The sequence below is a fragment of the Leptodactylus fuscus genome, chromosome 7 (genome assembly GCF_031893055.1).
Source record: "Leptodactylus fuscus isolate aLepFus1 chromosome 7, aLepFus1.hap2, whole genome shotgun sequence".
NCBI classification, from domain to species: Eukaryota; Metazoa; Chordata; class Amphibia; order Anura; family Leptodactylidae; genus Leptodactylus; species Leptodactylus fuscus.
This window is the reverse complement of record NC_134271.1, coordinates 9,389,177-9,415,006: the sequence shown is the minus strand read 5'-3', so window position 1 is coordinate 9,415,006 and position 25,830 is coordinate 9,389,177. Positions and strand designations below refer to the sequence as shown.

Below are 25,830 nucleotides of genomic sequence, written 5' to 3'. Positions count from 1 at the left end.
TCCCATCCTGAGGTACAACCTTCCTAAAGATACACCTCTCCTAGTCTGAGTTACAATCTTCTTGGCTTGAAATACAACTATCCTGGCTTTAGACACAACCTTCCTACTTGAAGATATACCTTTTATGACCTGAGTTACAACCTTCCTCATCTGAGAAACCACTGAAATGGCCTGAGATACTTATACCACCTTCCAGGTTTGAAATCTCCCCCTGTGATTCACCATTCCTGGGATAAAATACCACTTTCCCGGCTTGATATACTGTCACACCTTCCGGTCTGAGATATACCGATCCTGGCTTGAGCTACCACTTGCTTTCCAGAGCTCCTGTACCACCTTCTTGGTCTGAGATACCCCTCCTAACCTGATATACGCTCCCGCTATACACACAGAGATTTTCTACTCCAGAATGTGCCATTGTTTTGTCACCCACCTGGTTTGTAGGTTAGTCCTGGGGGGAAGAGGAATCCCTGCTGGGCTGCAGCCGCCGCTGCCAACGTCCGCTGGTCGTGTGAGAAGATGGGGATCATGAGAGGAGGCATGTGACCTTGGACCTGCCGAACACAAGACTTAGATCAGACACAATGCACAAATCCATCCTGGCAGATGCTTCTTCACAGATCACACTTCCTGCGCCAAGCCCCACGTAACCTGCTGGAATTTCGGATAGTTCCACGTTTACATATAAAAGCCCCATGTGTCCGGACCATGTACTCTGCAGGATCTGATCCATGCACAACAGGATCACTGCTGTCTATCATCCTTACATGTATAAGATATAAGGAAATCATGTACAGAAATCCACGCTCTATTACTGGCTATGGCAACCAAATTGGCATCACCCAGCTTCCCCAAAGACAGATCTACTGAGTAGTATAGAGGATGAACGGATAGACGAGGATGAATGTTACGCATTACAAATCTGCAGATTGTAACCCGAATATAAGATGGTCATGTGACTCCCCGATATCATCAGAACCACCAAAAACGAGGCTCAACGTACTGAAAACCGAGAAGATCTGCCACTTTATAAGAGGTTTTATATCTTAACCACTCAATACTGTCAAGACCTCTGCTTGCTGTCAGTAAATGTTGCATATCCAGAGGCTAAAAATCTGCCCTGACATAAAACTTCTCACAGCTGAGGGCCTGTTACATTGGATCTGTGTGAAAACGTCTGTAAGCCAAACAAACCAGCAGCAGAAACCTCTCTCTTGTCCTGGTAATTTGCTACAATGTATCGGTGCCGGTGACATGTCTCAGTCTGTGGTCCAGGATTGTTTTTGATTCTTAGGCTCCTTGCACATGACCGTAGTGGTTTTTACTGTCCACTGATCCACAATTCGCAAAAAACAAGTCCCCCATGTCATCCACAATCACAGATATGGAAAACGACTCATACGATCCCCTGGGGGATATAATAAGGCCTGCTTTACAACGGCTCCAAACACTACGGCCATATGTTTGAGCCCATAGAAATGAATAGGTAATCCGGATAAAAACTACGCGACTACTTGGTTACGGCATATAGCAGTCGCCACCATCTTTATCCCGCCACCCCCGAGTTATCATCGCTGCGTATAATAAACTTCTGGTCATTTCTATCATGTGACTTGCTTTACTACCTGCTGTTATAAGGAAACAAACATAAATTAGCGGTTGTTTTTATAGAGGGCGCTCGCCACGGCCAACCCTCCCCATCGCTGTCAAGTTACGTTGTTTGGCGTTTTTTTTTCACCTGTCTTGTGTGTTTATTAAGCACCATAAGAAATGACTGAAGCGTCGCATTATACAAAACATTTTATATTCCCGAGCATCAAACCAGAATATTAAAAACTCAGATGCCGCAAGATTTACAGTAAAACTGCGACATCATTGCATGAAATAAAACTAATGTCCTCCATTAGCGGCTCCTGCTTCTCGCTCGCGCTTTATGACTTGATGCGATACAATATTCTCCAGAAATGACTGAACGGCGAATGTCAAGAATACTGACACTTCAGAAAGAATAAAAGCAAAGAGAGACAAACGCCAGCTGTCGGAACTGGCAGCCATTTTATTATTGTGTGTAAACTTAATGAAGACGTGCGACATTGTTACCTTGTCCGCGCCGCCGAGGATACGACGAGAGGAGACGGAATTAACTCAGCTCAAGTAACAACCCAATAAACAGCTCAAAGGAAGAAACATCGCAATCATTCCCGAACGTTAGCGGCTGACAAAGAAGTTCTGTCGCCCACGGACGGTAAGCTAATAAATAAAGACGGGAAAAAGTAACAAGAAATATCAGCGAATGTCACCGGGAGGGGCTGCAATTATTAATATGCAAATAGCACGTGCTACATAATATCAAAGTACAACATCCAACATTGTAGACACACTGACACCATCGCGAGAAGAAAGGAGGCTCAGATGGCAAGAGAAGGAACTTGATTACATTTCATGACACAGTGACCACTAGATGGCAGCAGCTTGTAATGATTCTGGATCTTTCTTCCAATTCCTACTTCTATTTAATCATCTTTGCTTATTATGACAATTTCAATGCTGCAAACAATCCCGCAGGTCAGATGTTGACGATAAACTAATAAAACATCCAACCGGACCCTCGGACATTGATCGGAGCAATCGTCCAGCCGTAAGACACAATGGTTCAATCGATGTGCTGATTGTTCGCCACCGCTGGGAATAATACAAATTCTCAGAAATGTAGAGAATACGCAGCGGAGACCCAGCGCAGGACACAGGACATTAACCCTGTCAGGTGCTGGTGGTGACACGCCAGACGCCAAGTGTTACATTTGCAGAAACAATTATCGACATGCCGCGCACCATATCCTTACCCTGTGGCCGTGTACACAATGTGTCACCATAACATTTCCAGGTACAGAGACTCCTGAGCCCTGGCCATTAACCCCTGAGTCACGTCTCGCTTCACGACCTCCGATCGGCCCCTGACGCTGCAGTTTGTGATTTTCTGCTCCGGGGAGAACAATACATTAATGAGGCTCAGGTCAGATCGGTCAAATCACTGGTTCCCAAAGGAACCAAAACTAGCCAGAGGGGGGATGAAGGAGCCCCTATAACCGGATATCAGGTCCTGACTATAAACAGGAACATACTGGATCCACTCAGGACATTACTGCACAACCTCAGACGTAAATACTAAAGAACTGTGGGCTCCAAAAAGATCCGAACTCCTTGAGACGTCTCAGCATCATGTGACATTCACTGTATACTGCCCTTCCCTCCGCCATCTTTAACAATGTGAAACTGCAGGAAGTCAAGTTTTATGTAAGACGTATACGGGAGTATAAAATATACTCAATGAGGTTTATTTCTATGGACACGGAACTCAATAGAGATGCTCCATATTACAATTTCTAAGGTGTGAAATCCTACAATAACAAGAATTAAACGTATTAACGAATCGTCTTGAAGAACACTGTTCTGTTCTCATAAGTGGCTGGAAATTCACGCCGGGGGGAGTTTATGCGACAAAACAAGGAATTAGAACAGAACGTTCGGAATTTCGCTGCGTGTTGACCCGTCCACTGCCAAATATCCCTCCGACTTCAGGTGCCATTCCTGAGTGGCGGCGCACACTGACTCCCTTCTTAATTGACCACATGAGCGGGTCTCGGGGGGCGCCGTAAGATGCAGGTTAATAAAGGTCACCCAGAAATAAACACTTTACAGGATTTTCCTGAATTCATTTCTCCAGAAAATCAAAGTATTATAAAAAGGTCTTTGTGCAATCACCGGCGCGCCGCTGAGCCGTGACACCAACTTGCTGGGAGCAGCGATTTCTCCAGTTTAGCTGAGGCAGACGTCTACAAGGCCCATCCACCAAGCACTACACACCAGTGCAGATGTAGCAGAGTCGGCACAGCTCACTCTCTGTCTATTATAAGCTCTGAGAACCACAATAACCAGCGACACAACAACCGCAGTCCAATCCGATGACTCAATGTTGTTTGTTATTTTGTTGTGTTTTTCTTTCCACATTCTTATAAAATTCGGCTGAAAGCCCAAAAATTTTAATTGCCAGGATGTTCGACAGGTCGATGACAGGAGAAAGCGGCAGATGCGGCGGCTGCACTCAGACGTTGTCTTTGCCTCTGTGTAAAAATAGGCTATTGTGCCCCCCCCCCCACGCCCGTCGCTGAGATGTAGATGCTGCCATTTTTTGCCATCTGCCCCAGAGCTTCATTAAACTCACATGAAGGGGCTGGCGGGCCGGGCGCCTTGTGAGGAACAGGTGCCATTGTTTATCCCAGAAGACTTGTACTAAAGATTGTACTCAGCAAACTTGAGAAAGAGCATCTGCAGCAGTCACTCACCGAGCCGTGTGCCAGCGACCGAGACCTGTGCCAAAATGCTAACACACTGCCACGCAAGGAAGGGGCAGTAAAATCATCTCTGAGAGGATCGCATGTTACATACATGACACGGACCACTCTGTAGATTGGAAAGTTATATAACATGCATATATTATATCAAGTCTCATGTTACCTACATAGCCCTGAGCCTTATTATCTATTATTATAGTTAGATGTCATATAGAATCACATTACAAACATGACGCTGACCCCTTCGTATATTGCTAGGTTATATGATATAAGTCGTCACATGATACTGACCGCTCTGTACATTGAGGTGTTGTAGGTTATTCGGAGTCACATGCCACATACGTGTTGTATTATGCGTGTAGTTCTTGTATAGTCTGCAGACTCTGTTGTGGCCACCACAAGTAATCTGGATGGATCGCGTATAAATATAATGCTCATCGCCCCCATGTCTGTGAGTAAAATTAAACCTAACTCTACAGTATGTGTATATATATATATATATATATGTATATATATATATATATATATATATATATATATCAGGGTAGTGGCGGTGCCAGCTTCCTGCCCTCTGATGGTGGCACTGATAGAAGATCTGCCACCTCACACAGTCACGTCACCCGAGGAGATGACAGAGAGATAAAGACACCAGGAATAGATTCCCGGCCCCCTCTTCATTCTGCTACAGTCTTGTTGCTGGGACACAATTATACCAAAATGGCTGCAAACTTTAACCCGAGAACTACCCAATAGAGATGAGCGAGTACTGTTCGGATCAGCCGATCCGAACAGCACGCACCATAGAAATGAATGGAAGCATCTGGTACTTCCGCTTAACCCCCCGCGTACCGGCTACGTCCATTCATTTCTATGCGAGCGTGCTGTTCGGATCGGCTGATCCGAACAGTACTCGCTCATCTCTACTACCCAACAGAGATGGTTTAATACTGCTTCATGAGCACAGGGGGCAGTACAGCATACCCCAACCCATGACCCCGCTACAAGGACCCTGTCCTGCTGGTCTATAGGATGCCAAATGTGTCCTTTGTTTGTTACAAGTCTCCACAAGAAAATGTGCCGACACTTCGATCCACCAAATTGGATTTTTTAAGCAAAGTTTATGGTACAGACATCTGGATTTATGGCAGAAAGCGTTAAAAACTTTTCTCTGTAGAGCAATCCCAACAGCAGCGGCCCTCAGGGGTCCAGAAAAAAACAAAATGAAGACCTACATTATTACACCACCATCCGAACCCTTAGTAGGAGGACGACACTCCAACCCCCTAGTCTGTGGACAGCGGCGGGCTGTATATATGTGCACTGTATGGGCTGTACAATGCACATGAAGTCCAGCGCAGGGTTAACAGAAGCGACAGCTGATACTTTGTCTCATCCGCACTGAATGATTTCCTGCCACGCGGTTACGCAATTGCCTCGGTGTAACAATACTTCCCCGTGACTTTATTACATATGACAAATGCTAACAAGACGCCTTCAATGGTCTCGTTGTGACTCTCCCGTGGAAAAGAACAATTTTCCTGCCTAGAAATTAATAAAGTGGGTTTTGTGGAGAAAAGGTGACTGTCAGCTGCTTGCAGCCTGCGCCTCCCCCCCCACACACACACACACAATCCGCCATCCAAATGCATAATCTTGTCAATTAGATATTATTGTTAAGATGTAGTACGATGTCAGGATCACTCGCGAGTGCGGCTAAGGAGACGCCGTGTGTGTTTACGACTCCTGCAGGATCTATTAGCGGCTATTTTATTCAGATTGCCGCGGCGTAATCTGCATAAACTCAGCATATCGCTATCCCCACGTGTGCATTTGTTTGGATAAAGCCGAACAGCAAAAATCTCAATGTCGGCAACTTCTGGGCGAGAGCGGAGAAGTGAAGGCGTCCTAATTTTAATCAGGTACCAACCGTGATCACCCGATGAGGGGAGAGCTGACGATTATGCAAATGGCCTCAGTCAGTGGTCACCGACACATCAACAAGATAGAATTAGTCAATTATCCGGAACCCTTCAGAAAAGTCTAGTGAAGACAGATGCCGCCCTCATTTATGGTGAAATATGGAGACAATTACCCCTTAATGATGGTGGTTTTTGGAACAAGCTTGCCGCTAACAGCTCAGGCCATACTTCCTGCAGGATTTTTCTTTGGATTCTAATAAGTCAATGAACTTTTCTTTACTCCTCTTTCTTTTAATGGATGAAATGAAGGACCGGCCAAGACTGTGGCGGTCACCTATGGGGCTAGCATTATCATTGAGGGGTGACCCCATACCAGACCCACCTTCTCCGCTTTGTTAGGTCCAATTGTCCCGAGCAGGGGAAGGTGGGGCCCTGATTATCTCTGCAAAATGCATTCATGATTGTGTTCATCCTGGGACTCCTGCTGCATGAATAGTAGAGCTGGAAGTAACTCAGGGTTGGTAGTGGCAGGACAATGCATTGTGTTTGGGTATGTGCTCATGTACCTAACGCAGCAAAGGGGTGGAATATAACACAGTTGAACCCGGGTGAATCGTATAGGATGACTACTGACCCTCAAACTGACCTCTGAACCCCAAAATCCCAAAATAACCATATTTATGTCTCATTACCCGACGTGTTAGTCTGACACTGCTTGACAGGGTTGACCTCTATAAGAACCCTCTTTCGGGATTGCCGGAAATCTACTCTATATCCCCTGATGAGCACCCTAATCCATGGGTCGTAACGCGTCCGGTGATGAGACATAATTAGGGTTATTCTTAGGGACAGTTTGGTACTGCCCTTATGAAGGAGGGAGTATTTGGGTTCCGGGGTTCGGAGGTCAATTTGAGGGTCAGTAGTCATCCTACATGACCCACCCCGGACTGTGTTATATTCCACCCTTTGTTGTGCGATAGATCGCCGGTATGTGGTCTTGTATCTGAATCTCTATCATTACACATCTCCCTGTACGCTGGACCAGGGCTGTGTAGTCGTAGTTGGGAAGACTCGGGATCAATGATGAATTGGTAAAAAAAAAGTTATCAACTCTGGGTTCAAAATAAAATGATTATTATTAATGACAGAATTCTTACTATTGTATACATAATTAGATGTATAGTTTGTTACATATTTCATAGGGATCATTCACTGACTTTTATATGAATTAGATGAACTTTACGGCCTGACCTTGACGTCGGGCTGTAACAAGACAGAGGTTGGAGTTGGTGATCTATTCCTGTGCCGGGCAAGCAAATATCACTATATATAACCATAAATACTGTGTTGACATCGATATATTACCTGGGCAGTGAGGTCTGGAACGGTCCCATTCTATAATACCGACTCCATGACTATAAGTTACTATCTAACCGAGACCCCGGCAATGGGATGAAGCAGAGCCGGGAGTGTCAGACACTTCATATAAACTCTACCATGTTCTGTACAGCAAAAACCTGGCAGCAATAAATAGCAGAAAACCTGTCATAAGGAAAAGCAGAGGGATTCAAGATACAGAGGTGATACCCGGGCCCGTATAACATACCAGAGGCCTCAGGATATCGCACTGGGCGGAGACATCCTTATGACAGTATGTAGAGACCCTATATGGTATAACGTCGTCACATATGGCAGCACAGGATGAGGTAGGACAGGTATTGCGCTGATATCTCTGCAGGTACTCTCCTATGCTATTCTAGGGTGTAATTTTGGGAGCTCTGTAGTCACACTGACTATGTCTACGGTCTGTCGACAATACTAAAATCTTTTATGTTATTTAATGGCACAAGGTTAAAACTCAAACATGGTGCAAAGGTACACAAATGTGTTTAAGGCCGCCCTTACTCACGGCAATATTGACCCCAATATACTGTATATTCTCCTGGCCAGAGAGACCGTCTGAGAGCAGGAAGCCGACGTCGCCGCCGCCGCTGCTTTAAGTGCATCCAAGTTGCAGTGGGAAACACAAGGATTTGGGCAGGGGTGCTGCAGACTGGATACGGGAGAACAAGCTCCCAGCCCAATTATCAGCCCCCAACAATGGCCCTTTGTCCAGCGGTTGAGTTTTGTGGGTCTCCAGCCAGGCCTTATCTGACTCAGGAAATGCCTGTTCTAACTGACAGGTAGGAGATTAAATCTACAGCTGCAGAAACACAATCTTCGCTCTGTTGCATTGAAAAGCACGGCAAACACTTCATTTGTTTATGTACGAGCGGCCACGTCTCACGGCGCAGACGGCCTCGCTGAGACAAATGGGCTTGAGACAATTTATTGTATTATTTGTGCCACACAGAACAAGAAGCGGGGCGAGCAGACAAGGCACAGAGCTGTCTGCGGGAATAGATGGACGCTTGTTACTCGGCCGCACAGCCGCTCGCCATCGTCACAGCCGTCAGCGAGCTGCAGCCAAGTTTCTCTTCTACAGCAAGCCGGAAAAAGAGTAAAGAAAATTAAGTTATAGCGGCAGCGGCGGCTCCGGTATGATCTGTTGTGTGAGATCCCGTTCACATGGAGAGGGCTGAGAAATGCGTTACGTATGCATACAATATACGAGCAGCCACGGCAAGTCCTCCACTTCTCGCTAGTACTGCTTAGTGCCAAATACGAGCCAAAAAATCTGAAAAACGTAACGCGTTTCATGCTCATGTCTATGAAAATGAATGTTCAAAAAACAGCAACGAGTGAGAAATCCACATTGCGGTGTTGTAGCTTGGGCCCAGTGCGAATGGGAGTCAGTCACCTACTGGCAGAGTCAGAATATCGGCGGCGTGTCTAACATTTATTAAATATTAATCGCAAAATTTTGCAAAAAACTGTCGGGAAGAGCCAAACACGGTTGTATAATTTACAGGTTTTCTCGCGATTGGAGCAGCGCAAAATGTACAAGGGGAATCGCTTTGGGTTCTCTGTAGGACGAGCACCAACCCCTTCAGCGTCTCCCCAAAGCCCGGTGTATTTCCAGATCCTCCATCTACACATCTGACGTACAGGAGCTTTTGTTTCACGTTTGCTGATCAGATTACGCGTCTGCAGTCGATTAGTCGCCACGCGCTGTTTTCTTTTTTTTTTTTTGTTTCTAGTTTTGTCATATAAAGGTAACAAATCCAACCCTGACTGGGAGGTGAACGGTCGGTGAAATGCGTCCCGGCCCCGCTGCTGCTTAATACATTGTGTTTGGCATAAAATTAAAAAAATCTGCAGTAAACTGGCTGGATCCGCAGGGAATCCCTCAAACGGCATTTGTAATGAGGAGAATCCATAACAGACATAAACAACCCCAGAAATATGTCTGGGGCTCACATCATTATCTGAGATGTATACCCAAGATATAGCGATATACATCTCAGCGCTCGGACGATGCTAAATTGATTCCACCACAGCATGGGGCGCGCTTAATAAACAAACCCAACTGCCGGGGAACATTCGGGACTCTAAGAGGCGATCAGACGCCCACAACCCCGGCGCGTGAGATTCCCACTTCTTAACCTTAATGGACTCGCTCAGAAGTGGAGACGGCGCAGTGCGTCATGGCGAATACTAACTCTGCATAAAAGAGCAGCAGCTCCGGTGTCTAATGTGCCAAATTATTCAGCGCTGACCCGACGCCGCATAACGCAAACATCTCAACACGGACGACTGCGAGTCAAACGCTGAAAAGTATCTCGCTCCACGTAGCGATGGCGAGATTCTGGAGATGAAGATACTATCAGCGTAACCACTCCATCCGCTATACCGCCACCGACAGACGCAGTCCTATAGACCCCGTACATTATATCTTTTCACATTCCTATAGATTCCTGAAGATTATATCACCTTATAATCCTACATAACTATACACCAGCCCCATAGATCCCATACATTATACCTAATTATATTCCCATAGATTCATATTACGTCCCTGTAGAATCCTGCACATTATATCTCCTTATAATCCTACATAACTATACACCAGCCCCATAGATCCCATACATTATATCTCATTATATTCCTATAGATTCACATTACGTCCCTGTAGAATCCTGCACGTTATATCTCCTTATAATCCTATATAACTATACACCAGCCCTACAGATACCATACATTATACCTCATTATATTCCTATAGATTCATATTACGTCCCTGTAGAATCCTGCACATTATATCTCCTTATAATCCTACATAACTATACACCAGCCCCATAGATCCCATACATTATACCTAATTATATTCCCATAGATTCATATTACGTCCCTGTAGAATCCTGCACATTATATCTCCTATATAATTTTACAACAGTCCTGTAGATCGTGTACATTATATCTTCACATTTCTATAGATTCCTGAAGATTACATCTCATTATATTCCTATATAATTATACATCAGCCCTATAGATCACACACATTATATCTCATGTTCCTATAGATTCATATTACACCCTGTAGAATCCTGCACATTACTGTATATCTACTTATAATCCTATATAATCATACCACAGCCCTATGTACCAATACCTTATAACTCACTATATTTCTATAGATTTATACTATAACACTATAGAATTCTGTACATTACATCTTCTTCTAAGCCCATATAATTATACGACAGCCCTTTGGATTCCATATATATCTCAGTAACTTCCTATAGATTAATATTATAATCTTGAACACTATCCCTTGTGATAGTATATAATTTTACAACAGCCCTATAGATCCAGTATATTATATCGTCTTACATTGTTACAGATTTATCCTTCATCCCTTTACAATCCTGAACATTATATGTGACAATATTTCTATGTAATCATACGACGGCCCTATAGATCCTGTACAGACTCCTTATAGTCTGAGACATTTATATTACTTTTTAATAGAATTCTGAACATATCTTCTTATGTACTTATAAGACAGTCCTACATATCGTATTATAATGGTATAGATTTATATTATAGGCCTATAAATCCCTGTATATTATATCACCTCCTATTGTTATATAGTCATATCATATCCCCACAGCACTCCGTGTATTCCATATATAACACATATACAATGGCCTTATTATTATTTATTTTAGAGCAGTATTTATTCCTGGCACCGTACATATATTATGTATAATATGCGCGCACTCACACATACACACATACACACACACACATACATAATACAAAGACTAGAACAACAAAAATAAACTAAACTGCTGAGTGACCTGCGGAGAGGACACCAGGCCCGAGCTCTGACAATCCACAAGGCCAGACATTATGATAAGATGTATAAGGATCAGATCTTTGACCATTATACACTTTCGTCTACCTATATATGTATATTATATAGACTGCTATAATTCCTTCTCCGTGTATTCCTCCATATTTGTATAGCTCCCAGGCCCCCGTACGTTACATCTTCTTATCTATCTATACAGCTATGTGTATTCACTTATTTCTATATTCCAGGAGTCTGTATATATCTCCATATAGTGCTATTACCTTTATATAAGCTCTTGTGAATGTCTCCAGATTTCAGACCTGAGCTGCTCTCACCTTCACTTAGAATATTCTCATTATACAACATTCAATAATAAGATATTAAAGTCTCTTATATCAATGTCCATAAGTCTTCTGATCTGATCCCAAATAATCCTGTATAATCCCATACATTACTGTAAATTCCTAGATAATTCCTTTATATATTCCCACCTAATGCTGCATGACACACACAATCCTTTATATATCCATAGATTCCTATACACTCCCGTATATTCCTATATATTCTCATATATTCCTGTATATCCACATAAAATCATGTCTATTCCAGTTTATTTCTGTATAGTCCTGTATATTCCCAAACATTCATGCATATTAATACATTTCTGAATATCCCTATGCATTCCTATATGTTTATTGTATATTGCCATATATTCTTGTACGTTCATGTATATTCTTATACATTCCTGTATAATACCAAATATTTCTTACATTCCTGTATATTCTTATAGATATCTGTATATGCCCAGATATTTATTCTATATTCCAATACATTCCTGTATATAAGCGCTTCGGAATATGTAAGCAAAATAAATATATAGTTATATATTCGTGTACATTTCTGTATATACCCAAGTATTGCTGTATATTCGCACACAATCCTATATGATTCCATACATTGCTGTATCTTCCGGCATGAGCCTTACATCTTATTCCTCCGCTATAATCTTACAGCTCTCTGTCCTGTATACCGTCTCCCTCAGTTCTGACTCTATTTGCAGATCTCCACTATATTCTTACAGCTCTCGGTCCTGTATACCGTCTCCCTCAGTTCTGGCTCTATTTGCAGATCTCCGCTATATTCTTACAGCTCTCGGTCCTGTATACCGTCTCCCTCAGTTCTGGCTCTATTTGCAGATCTCCACTATATTCTTACATCTATCTGTCCTGTATACCGTCTCCCTCAGTTCTGACTCTATTTGCAGGTCTCCGCTATATTCTTACAGCTCTCGGTCCTGTATACCGTCTCCCTCAGTTCTGGCTCTATTTGCAGATCTCCACTATATTCTTACATCTATCTGTCCTGTATACCGTCTCCCTCAGTTCTGACTCTATTTGCAGGTCTCCGCTATATTCTTACAGCTCTCTGTCCTGTATACCGTCTCTCTCAGTTCTGACTCTATTTGCAGATCTCCACTATAATCTTACAGCTCTCGGTCCTGTATACCGTCTCTCTCAGTTCTGACTCTATTTGCAGATCTCCACTATATTCTTACATCTATCTGTCCTGTATACCGTCTCTCTCAGTTCTGGCTCTATTTGCAGATCTCCACTATATTCTTACAGCTCTCTGTCCTGTATACCGTCTCTCTCAGTTCTGGCTCTATTTGCAGATCTCCACTATATTCTTACATCTATCTGTCCTGTATACCGTCTCTCTCAGTTCTGGCTCTATTTGCAGGTCTCCGCTATATTCTTACAGCTCTCGGTCCTGTATACCGTCTCTCTCAGTTCTGACTCTATTTGCAGGTCTCCGCTATATTCTTACATCTATCTGTCCTGTATACCGTCTCTCTCAGTTCTGGCTCTATTTGCAGATCTCCACTATATTCTTACATCTATCTGTCCTGTATACCGTCTCTCTCAGTTCTGGCTCTATTTGCAGGTCTCCGCTATATTCTTACAGCTCTCGGTCCTGTATACCGTCTCTCTCAGTTCTGACTCTATTTGCAGGTCTCCGCTATATTCTTACATCTATCTGTCCTGTATACCGTCTCTCTCAGTTCTGGCTCTATTTGCAGATCTCCACTATATTCTTACATCTATCTGTCCTGTATACCGTCTCTCTCAGTTCTGGCTCTATTTGCAGGTCTCTGTTATATTTCTACATTTGCTCGGTAGTATCGGGATCACAGGATGATGTTATTGTTGGATTTTCAGGTTTTTTTTTTCTAATTCTGTAATTAATAAAAGGCGACACAATGAAGCCGCTGGCATGCAAATCAGGTAAAAGTGAAAAGCAAGTGATTAGCATATTCACACGTCGCACGGGCCTAATGACACTTGACTCGTCAGCCAAGAACCTGATCCATAAAGTACAGAGTAGATTAATATTCAGGAGCAAACTCCCATGAACTCTGCGTCTACCGCGCCAGGTATATAATATAGGTTATACATCTCACCGTATACATAGAACGATAACCCGCCGTGGATCTCCAGCCTACAGTTACGTCTTTCTCCACATCTGACTCTTTAGAATTATTTTTTATTTAACCTTTACGACAAAAAAAAAACATGAAAAAACTAAAGAAAAAATACAATAAAGTGTAACCTTTTTGTGTATTTTTTGATACGCTTTAACGGACGCTTTATAAGATATTTGCCACTACTTTTGGTCCCCGCCGCCTCATCCCCCTACTGTCCCCGCTCACTCCCAGTTTGGTCTTTTTAGAGTTAACTCCGCGCCTCTCGATCAGATTTTAGAAAAGCTTTCTGTATCTCCCAAGACTAACCCATGCCCGTGTCCCCGGATGGCCTGGGAGTGGCGACGCAAGGGTTAACAGCGGTGGCCATGAAACCTAATAACTCGGCTTGCACAGGAGGAGCTCGTCGCATTGTTTCGGCTAATTTGGGAGATAATTTAGTGGATATTCTCGTCTTCCTGCGTTTTGCAGTCAGATTAAGCGCTCTCCGGCACAATTGCCTTCCAGCTGCCGGGCCTCATGAGAACAACAGAGCGGCACTGTTGTCTAGAATAAGAGGTGATTGTCATGAATGACTTTATTGCAGGCACATGAGTGTGTTAAGACTTCAGAACGCGCTCGAATGTCATGTGCACACCCAGTGACGGGCAAGAATAATTATGAAAAAACAAGAATTCAATGTCAATGAGGGAGTGCGAGACAAAATGCCCATTCATTGTGTCCCTCTGGGAACGCTCGCACTCTGCAGCCAGAGCACAGAACAAGCCCTTTCTTCTAGCCGTGGGCTGTGTGCTTAGCCCATGCCATGGAAGCCCTAGAAAAACAGCGGCCCCCTCTCACGCTGCTGCCTGGCCCGCACACACTAACAACTATTAAGACTCTTATTTTTCCAGCATCCCCCTCTGTGTAGGTTGCAGCCAACGTAAAGTCAATGCAAAGACAAAACAGTTTGCCTAGCAGAAGAATAACGAAACGCACACACACGACCGCCGCACCGCCTGGCTGCCCACACTCGTCTGGAGTCCAGAGCCGGTGTCTTAGTAATAATGGGCTCAGAGGTCCCTGACATTTGGGACCCAAGTGATGGAGGAATGATAACTTGATAGGGTGAGGTCAATGAATGATAAAACATCTATTTTTACGGTATAGGATGACGTCAACCTATACAGCGCCACGTGGCATCACAAGGGATTAGGCAGCTGAGGCACATGGTTGTTCTTTGGTTTGTTGTCCTGATCCTCTCTAGGATCAGAACAAAGGACTGAAACCTTGACATAATGATGTTATCTTCGCATTTGCACCGATCTAAAAATGGACAGCAACGTATTCTAGATATGACAGACAAGAACAGATTCCAAGTGACTCCACTCACCAAAATGAATAGACATTGGGTCAGAGACTCTGAGCCGATGTGAACGTAGCTTAAAGGATGTTGACTGAGCATCTTCCATCATCAATTTTAATTAAAAAAAAAAATGGAAGCTTTGTTCCAGATCAGAACAATGGACCGAAGAACATCAATGTGAATATTACTCTATAGAACTGGGAGCAGAAGATCCAATATATCTGTTGTTTCCATAATTCCAGACCTTTCAATAAAGACTGGCTGCTCCCGGACACCAGGGTCAGATCATTCGCGATCAGAACATTTTGGCCAGTGTCCATGCTGCAGACAAGAAGGTTTCATCTTTTCCACTGCAGCAGAGTACGGCCAGAGCTGAGCTGATTGGTTACTGAGAGAAGGAATCGTGTCGATCCACTTAGTTTCAGGTAGACTAAGTCAAAATGGGATCCATCAGATTCTGGCACTCAGTGTGTTAACCAAATCCACAAGCTCCATAGCCGGACGTCTCTAACACTACGGCTGTCACCCATCCAGTGTGGAGTCTTGTTAATTTGACAATGTATTTTAATGAATCTTCCTCAAAGTGCAAGTCAGTTCTTTGAGCTGATCCTAGAAGTCCAACTGCACCCGACTCCACATGTGTCTATATCCTGGTCAAATGTCTTTTCTATCCCACTCACCGGTCTGGCAATCTTTACTACTGGGATTTGTATTTTATCTTCTCCAAATCGATGTACCCACAGCTCGTATTATATCCTCTCCATGTCTATGTGTGCACAGCTCATGTTCTATCCCTGTGTTGGCGAACCTATGGCACGGGTGTCAGAGGTGGCACTCAGAACCCTCTCTTTAGGGCAACCGTCTGTGGAACAGATTATACTGTGTGAGGGCCACCATGGAGCAGATTATACTGTGTGGGGATCACTGTGGAGCAGATTGTACTGTGTGGGGATCACTCTGGAGCAGATTGTACTGTGTGGGGATCACTGTGCAGCAGATTATACTGTGTGTGGACCACTGTGCAGCAGATTATACTGTGTGGGGACAACTGTAGAGCAGATTATACTGTGTGGGGACCACTGTGCAGCAGATTACACTGTGTGGGGACCACTGTGCAGCAGATTACACTGTGTGGGGACCACTGTGCAGCAGATTACACTGTGTGGGGGCCACTGTGCAGCAGATTATACTGTGTGGGGACAACTGTGCAGCAGATTATACTGTGTGGGGACAACTGTGCAGCAGATTGTACTGTGTGTGGGTCACTGTGGAGCAGATTATACTATGTGGGGACCACTGTGCAGCAGATTACACTGTGTGGGGGACACTGTGCAGCAGATTATACTGTGTGGGGACAACTGTAGAGCAGATTGTACTGTATGGGGATCACTGTGCAGCAGATTATACTGTGTGGGGACCACTGTGCAGCAGATTGGACTGTGTGGGGGTCACAGTGGAGCAGAAAGCTCTATAAAGCCCCATTCGTAGGACCCTATTTTGCAGGTCTCTAATTGTGTGCAATTGTGGATCCGCACATTATTAAGGTTAAATTGCCGTGTTGGCACTTTGTGATAAATTAGTGGGTTTTGGGTTGCAGTTTGGGTACTCGGTCTCTAAAAGGTTCGCCATCACTGTTCTAACCTCTCCACGTGTATATGCACACAGCTCATGTTCTGTTCTCCCCATGTCTGTGCGCACAGCTCGTATCATATCCTCTCTATGTCTATGTACACACAGCTCATGTTCTATCCTCTCCATGTCTATATGTGCACACTTCATGTTTTATCATCCATCCACTTGGCGCTCGGTGCTGAGGTTGTCTCTATTAAGCTATTTTTTGCGCATCATTAACTTTTAACCAGGCGTCGATAGCTTTATTGTTTAAATTGTGCACGACTTTATTTAACGTCAGCATTTCTTCTGGCTCCTGACAAGGACTCCACCATTTTATAACTAATTGAATTGATCCCTGGAAAGTAGAAGCCACTAGACAGAATTATTCCCACCAACGTGTCAATATATTAAATCAAAGGGCTAATGAGTTAGGTCATTGCTTCTTTTATCTGATGGGACTGGAAGTGCGCGGCGGCTTTAACCATTCACTTACTTCACAGATTAATGGTTGGGTCTAGGTAGCGGGACGCTCGAGAGACCGGCCTGACAAATCGACCATTGATTGGAGTTACAGACTGCACGTTCCATCACCTTGGATGAAGATTTAATATCTATCCTGCAATATCAGAACGGGGAATACATCCATGTACTAATCAGGAGTCTGAGAAAGCTGGGTGAAAACTGATGTGGGAACTATAATGACGGGCAGATTTCTTATCTACTAAGATTGGAAAATTGCAGGGATGCAGGAAGAGGTTAATTCCCACATCTCACGACCTGGATCAGTATGTGGATGAGCTGACAACCAGATTGAAGTAGGTTTAAAGGAACAATCTTTTCCCCTCTTTTCTCCAGATCTTCGTCGCGGAGATAATGATTTTTGCCCTATATACAATTTACAACTCAGATATGGCCCAATGAAGGCAGATCAATCACAATGTTGGCGAGATGGGTCCACATTCTGCACACGTCACCTCTCGCCTTCATATGTTCCTCTGAGAAGCTCTGTCTGGTGTCTGGACCTCCAGGCTATGGTATCCATGACCTGCCCATTGCCTTCCATGTTTATCTTCTCCATTGACCCTTGGCTCGGTCACTTCGCTGGAAGTTTCTTCTTCATACAATTTGGAGCAGGTTGCAACTGTCTGATACCGATGCACCCAATCTTATCTGGATTTCCTTGTGATGTGGATGACGCCATTGCTTGGAGGTTCTTGTTCTCTGTTGTCAGCCGATGTATAATGAGGATTAGATGAATTCCTCTCTTAACGTTCCAAGACTTTCCCTGCTGGACAGATCTCAAGACTAAAATGGGACCTACCATTGGGAATAGCAAAATGATTAAGAAATGTGGAGACTTGTCCTCTGCGCTTTTCCTCCAGGTTTTTACAGTTGCTGACGTCCATGTTGGAGTCGTCGTCTCTTCCCATCTGGATCATGGCTCGTGTTCAGTACATAATATTTTAGCCAAATTCTCGCCGGCGTTCGCCTATCAACTTTTTATCTCTATTAAGTGCTGATTCAGAAACTAGATATAAGTCCTTCGTGTAGAACTATAAGTGCCATCATGCCCCAGCACACTTAGAACTGCTCTGTTCATCCTGAGCTTCCCGATGCATATAGAGAACACCAGAGCTACAATGGGAACGGACAGGAAGAGCAGTAGGACTATAAAGATCATTAGATTGGAGTTATCCGCCATATAATAAAGTCTATGCCAGTGTGATCATCTGACCCGTGCTGGTCGCCACCTCACCGATGACCGATCTTCTCTGTATATTACACACGTCTCAGTAATATATAGTAAAGCTTTGTTCAAGCCAGAATGTAGATTTTCCTCTTGAGCCTCATCGAACTTGACACGTTAACCCTTTTGCGCTGCCTCCCTCCTCCCAGGTAACGCGGAGTCTTTACATTAAGAGGATCTGTTCGACATTTATTTCTTTTTAACCTGATCTTATTGATCTTTGCGACTTTCCATTAACCAGCGATACTCCATGAGAGAGGGAGCCAGCGGCCGCCCAGCATGCAGGGAGGCGAGAGGAAGGTTTCCACAGTCGGTCGGCTTATTTTCCTGTGTTTGGCCTCTAGTCGCTCAGCGCCGGGAAGAAAGGACGCATTATCTGTGCTATAAATTGGGATTTTCCCGCAGACGCGTTGGGTTCTCTTTGTAAATGGTGACTCTGATGGTTGTGTCCGCTCCGCTGTCTCCTACCACAAACATATTCTCTATAGCCAATAGGCAAAGGGTCTCCGGCCGGCGCTGCCCGCCACACAGGCTCTGCACTATATTTACCAACCACAGGCATTCTGCTACCTGACTCCTGGCAAGTCGCTCCAAACAGAAATTAGAATATCAAAGGCGACTGTGGAAAGAGCAGAAGGCGAGCGTACAAGGCACAATTCACGCTCAGCGCTATTTGTTTCCAGTCAATAATATTTGCTTCTCTTCAAGTCTTTTCTTTATTTTATTGCATTCCAGACCTGGAGTCCATCACTGCACCGAGCGCACGTGGTCCAGCACCAGGCTGGGTGGTCACTACATCTACTGGAAGGAGGATTGCACAGAGTCAAAGACAGGGGTGTCTCGGTCGGAGGTCTCTGATACTGGAAGTGATGAGATGATGGCGCTTTGAAGTTTCAGCAGAGGAAGTGACAAAACTTCAATGTCGCCAGGAACGAGGCACGAAGATGGAGCCCTCCCTGCAGAGCCAGATAGGAAAGTTCCCTGATGACACAGGCGCTATAGTGCCAGACACTGCAGCTGCTAGGGGCCCTGGAGTGGAAGGGCCACAGTCACCGCAGCTGCTAGGGGCCATGAAGTGGAAGGGCCACAGTCACCGCAGCTGCTAGGGGCCATGGAGTGGAAGGGCCACAGTCACCGCAGCTGCTAGGGGCCATGGAGTGGAAGGGCCACAGTCACCGCAGCTGCTAGGGGCCATGGAGTGGAAGGGCCACAGTCACCGCAGATGCTAGGGGCCATGGAGTGGAAGGGCCACAGTCACCGCAGATGCTAGGGGCCATGGAGTGGAAGGGCCACAGTCACCGCAGCTGCTAGGGGCCGTGGAGTGGAAGGGCCACAGTCACCTCAGCTGCTAGAGATCATAGTGAGGGGAGACACGGTCACTGCAATCACTAGGGGCCATGCAGACTGCACCTGCCAGGAGCTGTGAAGTAAAGAGGAGACAGTCACTGCAGCAGATAAGGGCACATTATGAGGATGGGGTGGAAACAGGCACTGCACACTGCTAGCGGTCCATAATTAGGAGGGAGCTATAGACACTGCAGCTGCTAGAAGCCAATAGTGAGGAGGGCCAGTTACAAGGGGCCACATGTTCCTACATGAAATCACAAGGAGATATCTAGAACCACCGATCGTCTGACTTCCTGTGTACATTAAATGGTCATGTCCAGTTTTATGTAAAAAAAAGAATATTCATTATACACTTAAGTTCTGGAACTCCCCAAAAGTCTTTGTTTCACAATTTCTAGTGGCTGAGGGTTTGTTACAATGTATCCAGTCTAGAAACTCCTCTGTAGAATCACTATATGCTGGCTAAATGGGGAGGGGGGTGATGCAGCTGTGAGTTCAGTAGACTCTGCTCCTGAAATACTCTGTGCTGTCCTCAGTAACATCCTCATTGGCACAGCACATTCATCCAAACTGCAGCATCTGCAGACATGTGGAGCCGATTATCACCCGCTATAGATCACAATCCCAACATGAGAAAGAATAAAAGATGTAAATCTCCTCCTTAACAAACACAGCATGAAGAAGCCACCAACATAAACTGTAATTACTGTGCTGATAGATGCTCCCGGCTTCTGCTGACAGAGCCATTGTGCCGCACTGTAACGTCTGTTTGTTTCTTGTAAGACATGTTTATTCTGTGCGCTGAGGAAATCAAGTGTGTCAGGAGGATCCCCTGATGCGCTCTATGTGCGGCCGCTACCAGCTGACTACACCAGGGTGCAAGACAGATGCTGAATACTGGAGCTGCAGAACACTCATCTCTGCAACCAGCAGGCCCCTCCCACTCTTTATGACATCACCAAGGCGCTAAATATCCCACAACGACTAAAAACATTAGACAATTATCTTGTACTGTATATCTGTCACAGTATGTCATAGAGTAGAACAATACTATATTATACACCAGGGCTGCGCTCACTATTCTGCTGGTGCAGTCACTGTGTACATACATTACATTACTGATCCTGTATTATACTCCAGAGCTGCGCTCACTACTCTGCTGGTGCAGTCACTGTGTACATACATTACATGACTTATCCTGTATTATACACCAGAGCTGCGCTCACTATTCTGCTGGTACAGTCACTGTGTACATACATTACATTACTTATCCTGTATTATACTCCAGAGCTGCGCTCACTATTCTGCTGGTACAGTCACTGTGTACATACATTACATTACTTATCCTGTATTATACACCAGGGCTGCGCTCACTATTCTGCTGGTGCAGTCACTGTGTACATACATTACATTACTGATCCTGTATTATACTCCAGAGTTGCGCTCACTACTCTGCTGGTACAGTCACTGTGTACATACATTACATTACTTATCCTGTATTATACTCCAGAGCTGCGCTCACTATTCTGCTGGTGCAGTCACTGTGTACATACATTACATTACTTATCCTGTATTATACTCCAGAGCTGCACTCACTATTCTGCTGGTGCAGTCACTGTGTACATACATTACATTACTGATCCTGTATTATACTCCAGAGCTGCGCTCACTATTCTGCTGGTGCAGTCACTGTGTACATACATTACATTACTTATCCTGTATTATACTCCAGAGCTGCGCTCACTATTCTGCTGGTGCAGTCACTGTGTACATACATTACATTACTTATCCTGTATTATACTCCAGAGCTGCGCTCACTATTCTGCTGGTGCAGTCACTGTGTACATACATTACATTACTTATCCTGTATTATCCTGTATTATACTCCAGAGCTGCGCTCACTATTCTGCTGGTGCAGTCACTGTGTACATACATTACATTACTTATCCTGTATTATACTCCAGAGCTGCGCTCACTATTCTGCTGGTACAGTCACTGTGTACATACATTACATTACTTATCCTGTATTATACTCCAGAGCTGCGCTCACTATTCTGCTGGTGCAGTCACTGTGTACATACATTACATTACTTATCCTGTATTATACTCCAGAGCTGCGCTCACTATTCTGCTGGTGCAGTCACTGTGTACATACATTACATTACTGATCCTGTATTATACTCCAGAGCTGCGCTCACTATTCTGCTGGTGCAGTCACTGTGTACATACATTACTTATCCTGTATTGTACTCCAGAGCTGCGCTCACTATTCTGCTGGTGCAGTCACTGTGTACATACATTACATTACTTATCCTGTATTATACTCCAGAGCTGCGCTCACTATTCTGCTGGTGCAGTCACTGTGTACATACATTACATTACTTATCCTGTATTATACTCCAGAGCTGCACTCACTATTCTGCTGGTGCAGTCACTGTGTACATACATTACATTACTTATCCTGTATTATACTCCAGAGCTGCGCTCACTATTCTGCTGGTGCAGTCACTGTGTACATACATTACATTACTTATCCTGTATTATACTCCAGAGCTGCGCTCACTATTCTGCTGGTGCAGTCACTGTGTACATACATTACATTACTTATCCTGTATTATACTCCAGAGCTGTGCTCACTATTCTGCTGGTACAGTCACTGTGTACATACATTACATTACTTATCCTGTATTATTCTCCAGAGCTGCACTCACTATTCTGCTGGTGCAGTCACTGTGTACATACATTACATTACTTATCCTGTATTATACTCCAGAGCTGCGCTCACTATTCTGCTGGTGCAGTCACTGTGTACATACATTACATTACTTATCCTGAGTTACATCCTGTATTATACTCCAGAGCTGCACTCGTTTTCTTCAGTTTCAGAGATGAAATCTCCCAGCATTCCCTTCTTGATCCTTTTAGCTTTCCACTCTTGCGGTAATTTTTGGGACTAGTCCGAGCCCGGCTTCATATTCACCAGTTCTTTTACTTGCTGAGCAGATGTTTCCTTCCTTCTTACAGCCGAGGAGTAGTCATCATCCTGTGAAGTCTCCCAGTCCTCGGCCTACAGACTCGACACATATGTGAAAAATTAAGGCTCGTTTACCAGAGACAAGCGCCTGTCAAGTCTGTAGGAGCGGAGGCCGAACCCCGGGGGTCCTATTTCCCTCTGTGAGCCTGCCATTCATTCTATTAGTGGCGCTCCCCCTGCGCAGGTTGTGTATACAGTGCGATAAATCATTTAATCAGCTCTGCTTAATGTACACATCAGCCGGGCCCAGCGCTGCCTGCCAGGACGTCTGCTGCCTATTACACGACAAGATGCTGGGCCAGAGGCTATTCAGGCTCCTGACTGTACAGCGCCACACAACATGTTGGTGCCATATTATTCACTCTTTACTATTCCAATTAGGTGGATTTCTTTGACCCATTTCAGTCCATTGGTGGCTCTCCTGGTCGTCGGTTGTAGAGAAATCATCTCCAGGGTGACTTCAGTTCAGAAATTCGTTCTGGGGTTGTCAGGTGAAGACCTGCAGGTTGTCCGATTCATGTTAATAGTGCGGATTCTTACAAGGTGATGGTTACAGGTGATAAGACGGCCCCGGTCTTCCCTGATAAGTTGTATAAACCTCCTATATGTTCCTCCCCCGAGCTCCCATCAGCAGGATACGGATCAGGGATCCTCTCTATAATATCAGTTCTGTGCTCACATACAGAGATCCCGGAGCTTAAAAGATCATTCACAGTGTACTGTAGTAAGACGAATCCTGCAGCAAATCGCACTGGATCGCTCAGTCATCCATACATCATCCATCCGTACAGTCATCCATATAACCTGCATGCTCGGATCACAGAAATGCTGCATGTTCTGCCTACAATGCAGAAGTGGATCCCAAGCCATTCCGGATGGTTCCTCTGCAGCCGTCCAATCACATCCTAATGTGATATACGCTGAATTTCTACTCATTGACTGTTGTGGGCGGCGGCTGTGAGCTTGTCAGTTGTCACAGTGAGCTATATCTGTCTACATTGGTTGTTGCTGTCGGCTGTATCTCTATTAGTAAGTTGTGACATTAAGATCTATTTCTAATAGTCGGATGTTGCAGTGCGTTATATTTATACACGTTGGTTGTTGCAGTGAGTTATATTTATACACGTTGGTTGTTGCAGTGAGTTATATTTATACACGTTGGTTGTTGCAGTGAGCCGTATGCTGCCGTGCACCGTCTGCGTTTCTGTGGTTCCTTTCATATAATGAAGAAGAGCCACAGAAGCAGGGACACAAAACTGGACAGGAATAGGACCGACCGGATTCCATATTAAGCGGCCTGGACTGTCGGCCCGCACACGTGACTGTGTAATTCATATCCAGTTGATTCTAGTACAGACTCCTGTATGTATCAGCCGCCACAACGAAACAGAACAACGAGCAAGACAACGGACTGCAACGCAAACTATCCTCTAGGATTCGCCTCCTGAACAAAGGACGCCCTGGAGTTGTGTGACTTCCCTATAGTTTGTCATTCTGAGTTCTCCTGGATGATAAATAGTAACAGCTACTAATATCCCACAGCCTAAGGGGGTCGCCCAGAATACCACACACCCTGTACATCATGTGCTATGGACTGTATCTGTAACTGGTAGAAACCCTCTGCAGGACGAACCATTATATCATAGAGCGGACAGTCCATGGTGTCTGCTGCTGATATTTCTGTTACACTGTGTCATGTGCTGTGTGTGTGTTATTATATGCCCTGTGGATTAACTATCACTGAAAAAGAAGAAAATGAAGATCCCAGGACGAGAGTGAGGGCAGTGGTACTATGCAGCTGTCACATAGAGAAGAGAAGTTATACTGTGCATCTCATATATAGACCAAGAATTAGAAGTGGTACTGTGCAGCTCGTCCTGTACATAGAGAATTCAGAGAGACCCTGTGCATCTGTAACATACAGACCAGGAGAAGTAGTACTGTGCATCTGTAACATACAGACCAGGAGAAGTAGTACTGTGCATCTGTAACATACAGACCAGGAGAAGTAGAACTGTGCATCTAAAACATACAGACCAGGAGAAGTAGTACTGTGCATCTGTAACATACAGACCAGGAGAAGTAGTACTGTGCATCTGTAACATACAGACCAGGAGAAGTAGTACTGTGCATCTGTAACATACAGACCAGGAGAAGTAGAACTGTGCATCTAAAACATACAGACCAGGAGAAGTAGTACTGTGCATCTGTAACATACAGACCAGGAGAAGTAGAACTGTGCATCTAAAACATACAGACCAGGAGAAGTAGTACTGTGCTTCTAAAACATACAGACCAAGAGAAATAGTACTGTGCTTCTAAAACATACAGACCAGGAGAAGTAGTACTGTGCTTCTAAAACATACAGACCAGGAGAAGTAGTACTGTGCTTCTAAAACATACAGACCAGGAGAAGTAGTACTGTGCTTCTAAAACATACAGACCAGGAGAAGTAGTACTGTGCTTCTAAAACATACAGACCAGAAGAAGTAGTACTGTGCTTCTAAAACATACAGACCAGGAGAAGTAGTACTGTGCTTCTAAAACATACAGACCAGGAGAAGTAGTACTGTGCTTCTAAAACATACAGACCAGGAGAAGTAGTACTGTGCATCTGTAACAAACAGACCAGGAGAAGTAGTACTGTGCTTCTAAAACATACAGACCAGGAGAAGTAGTACTGTGCATCTGTAACATACAGACCAGGAGAAGTAGTACTGTGCTTCTAAAACATACAGACCAGGAGAAGTA

General features: G+C 44.5%; 1 protein-coding gene across 11 annotated transcripts in view; it reads right to left on the bottom strand.

Moving 5' to 3' along the window:
• The window catches only part of SOX6 (SRY-box transcription factor 6), a 279,833-nt gene that overhangs the window by 66,329 nt on the left and 187,674 nt on the right, over positions 1-25,830 (bottom strand). For all 11 annotated transcript variants that reach the window (XM_075280972.1, XM_075280975.1, XM_075280971.1 and 8 more), the window contains one exon: positions 434-554. In XM_075280972.1, coding sequence (XP_075137073.1) covers positions 434-554 — 121 coding nt within the window. The remainder of the gene's footprint in view (positions 1-433; positions 555-25,830) is intronic.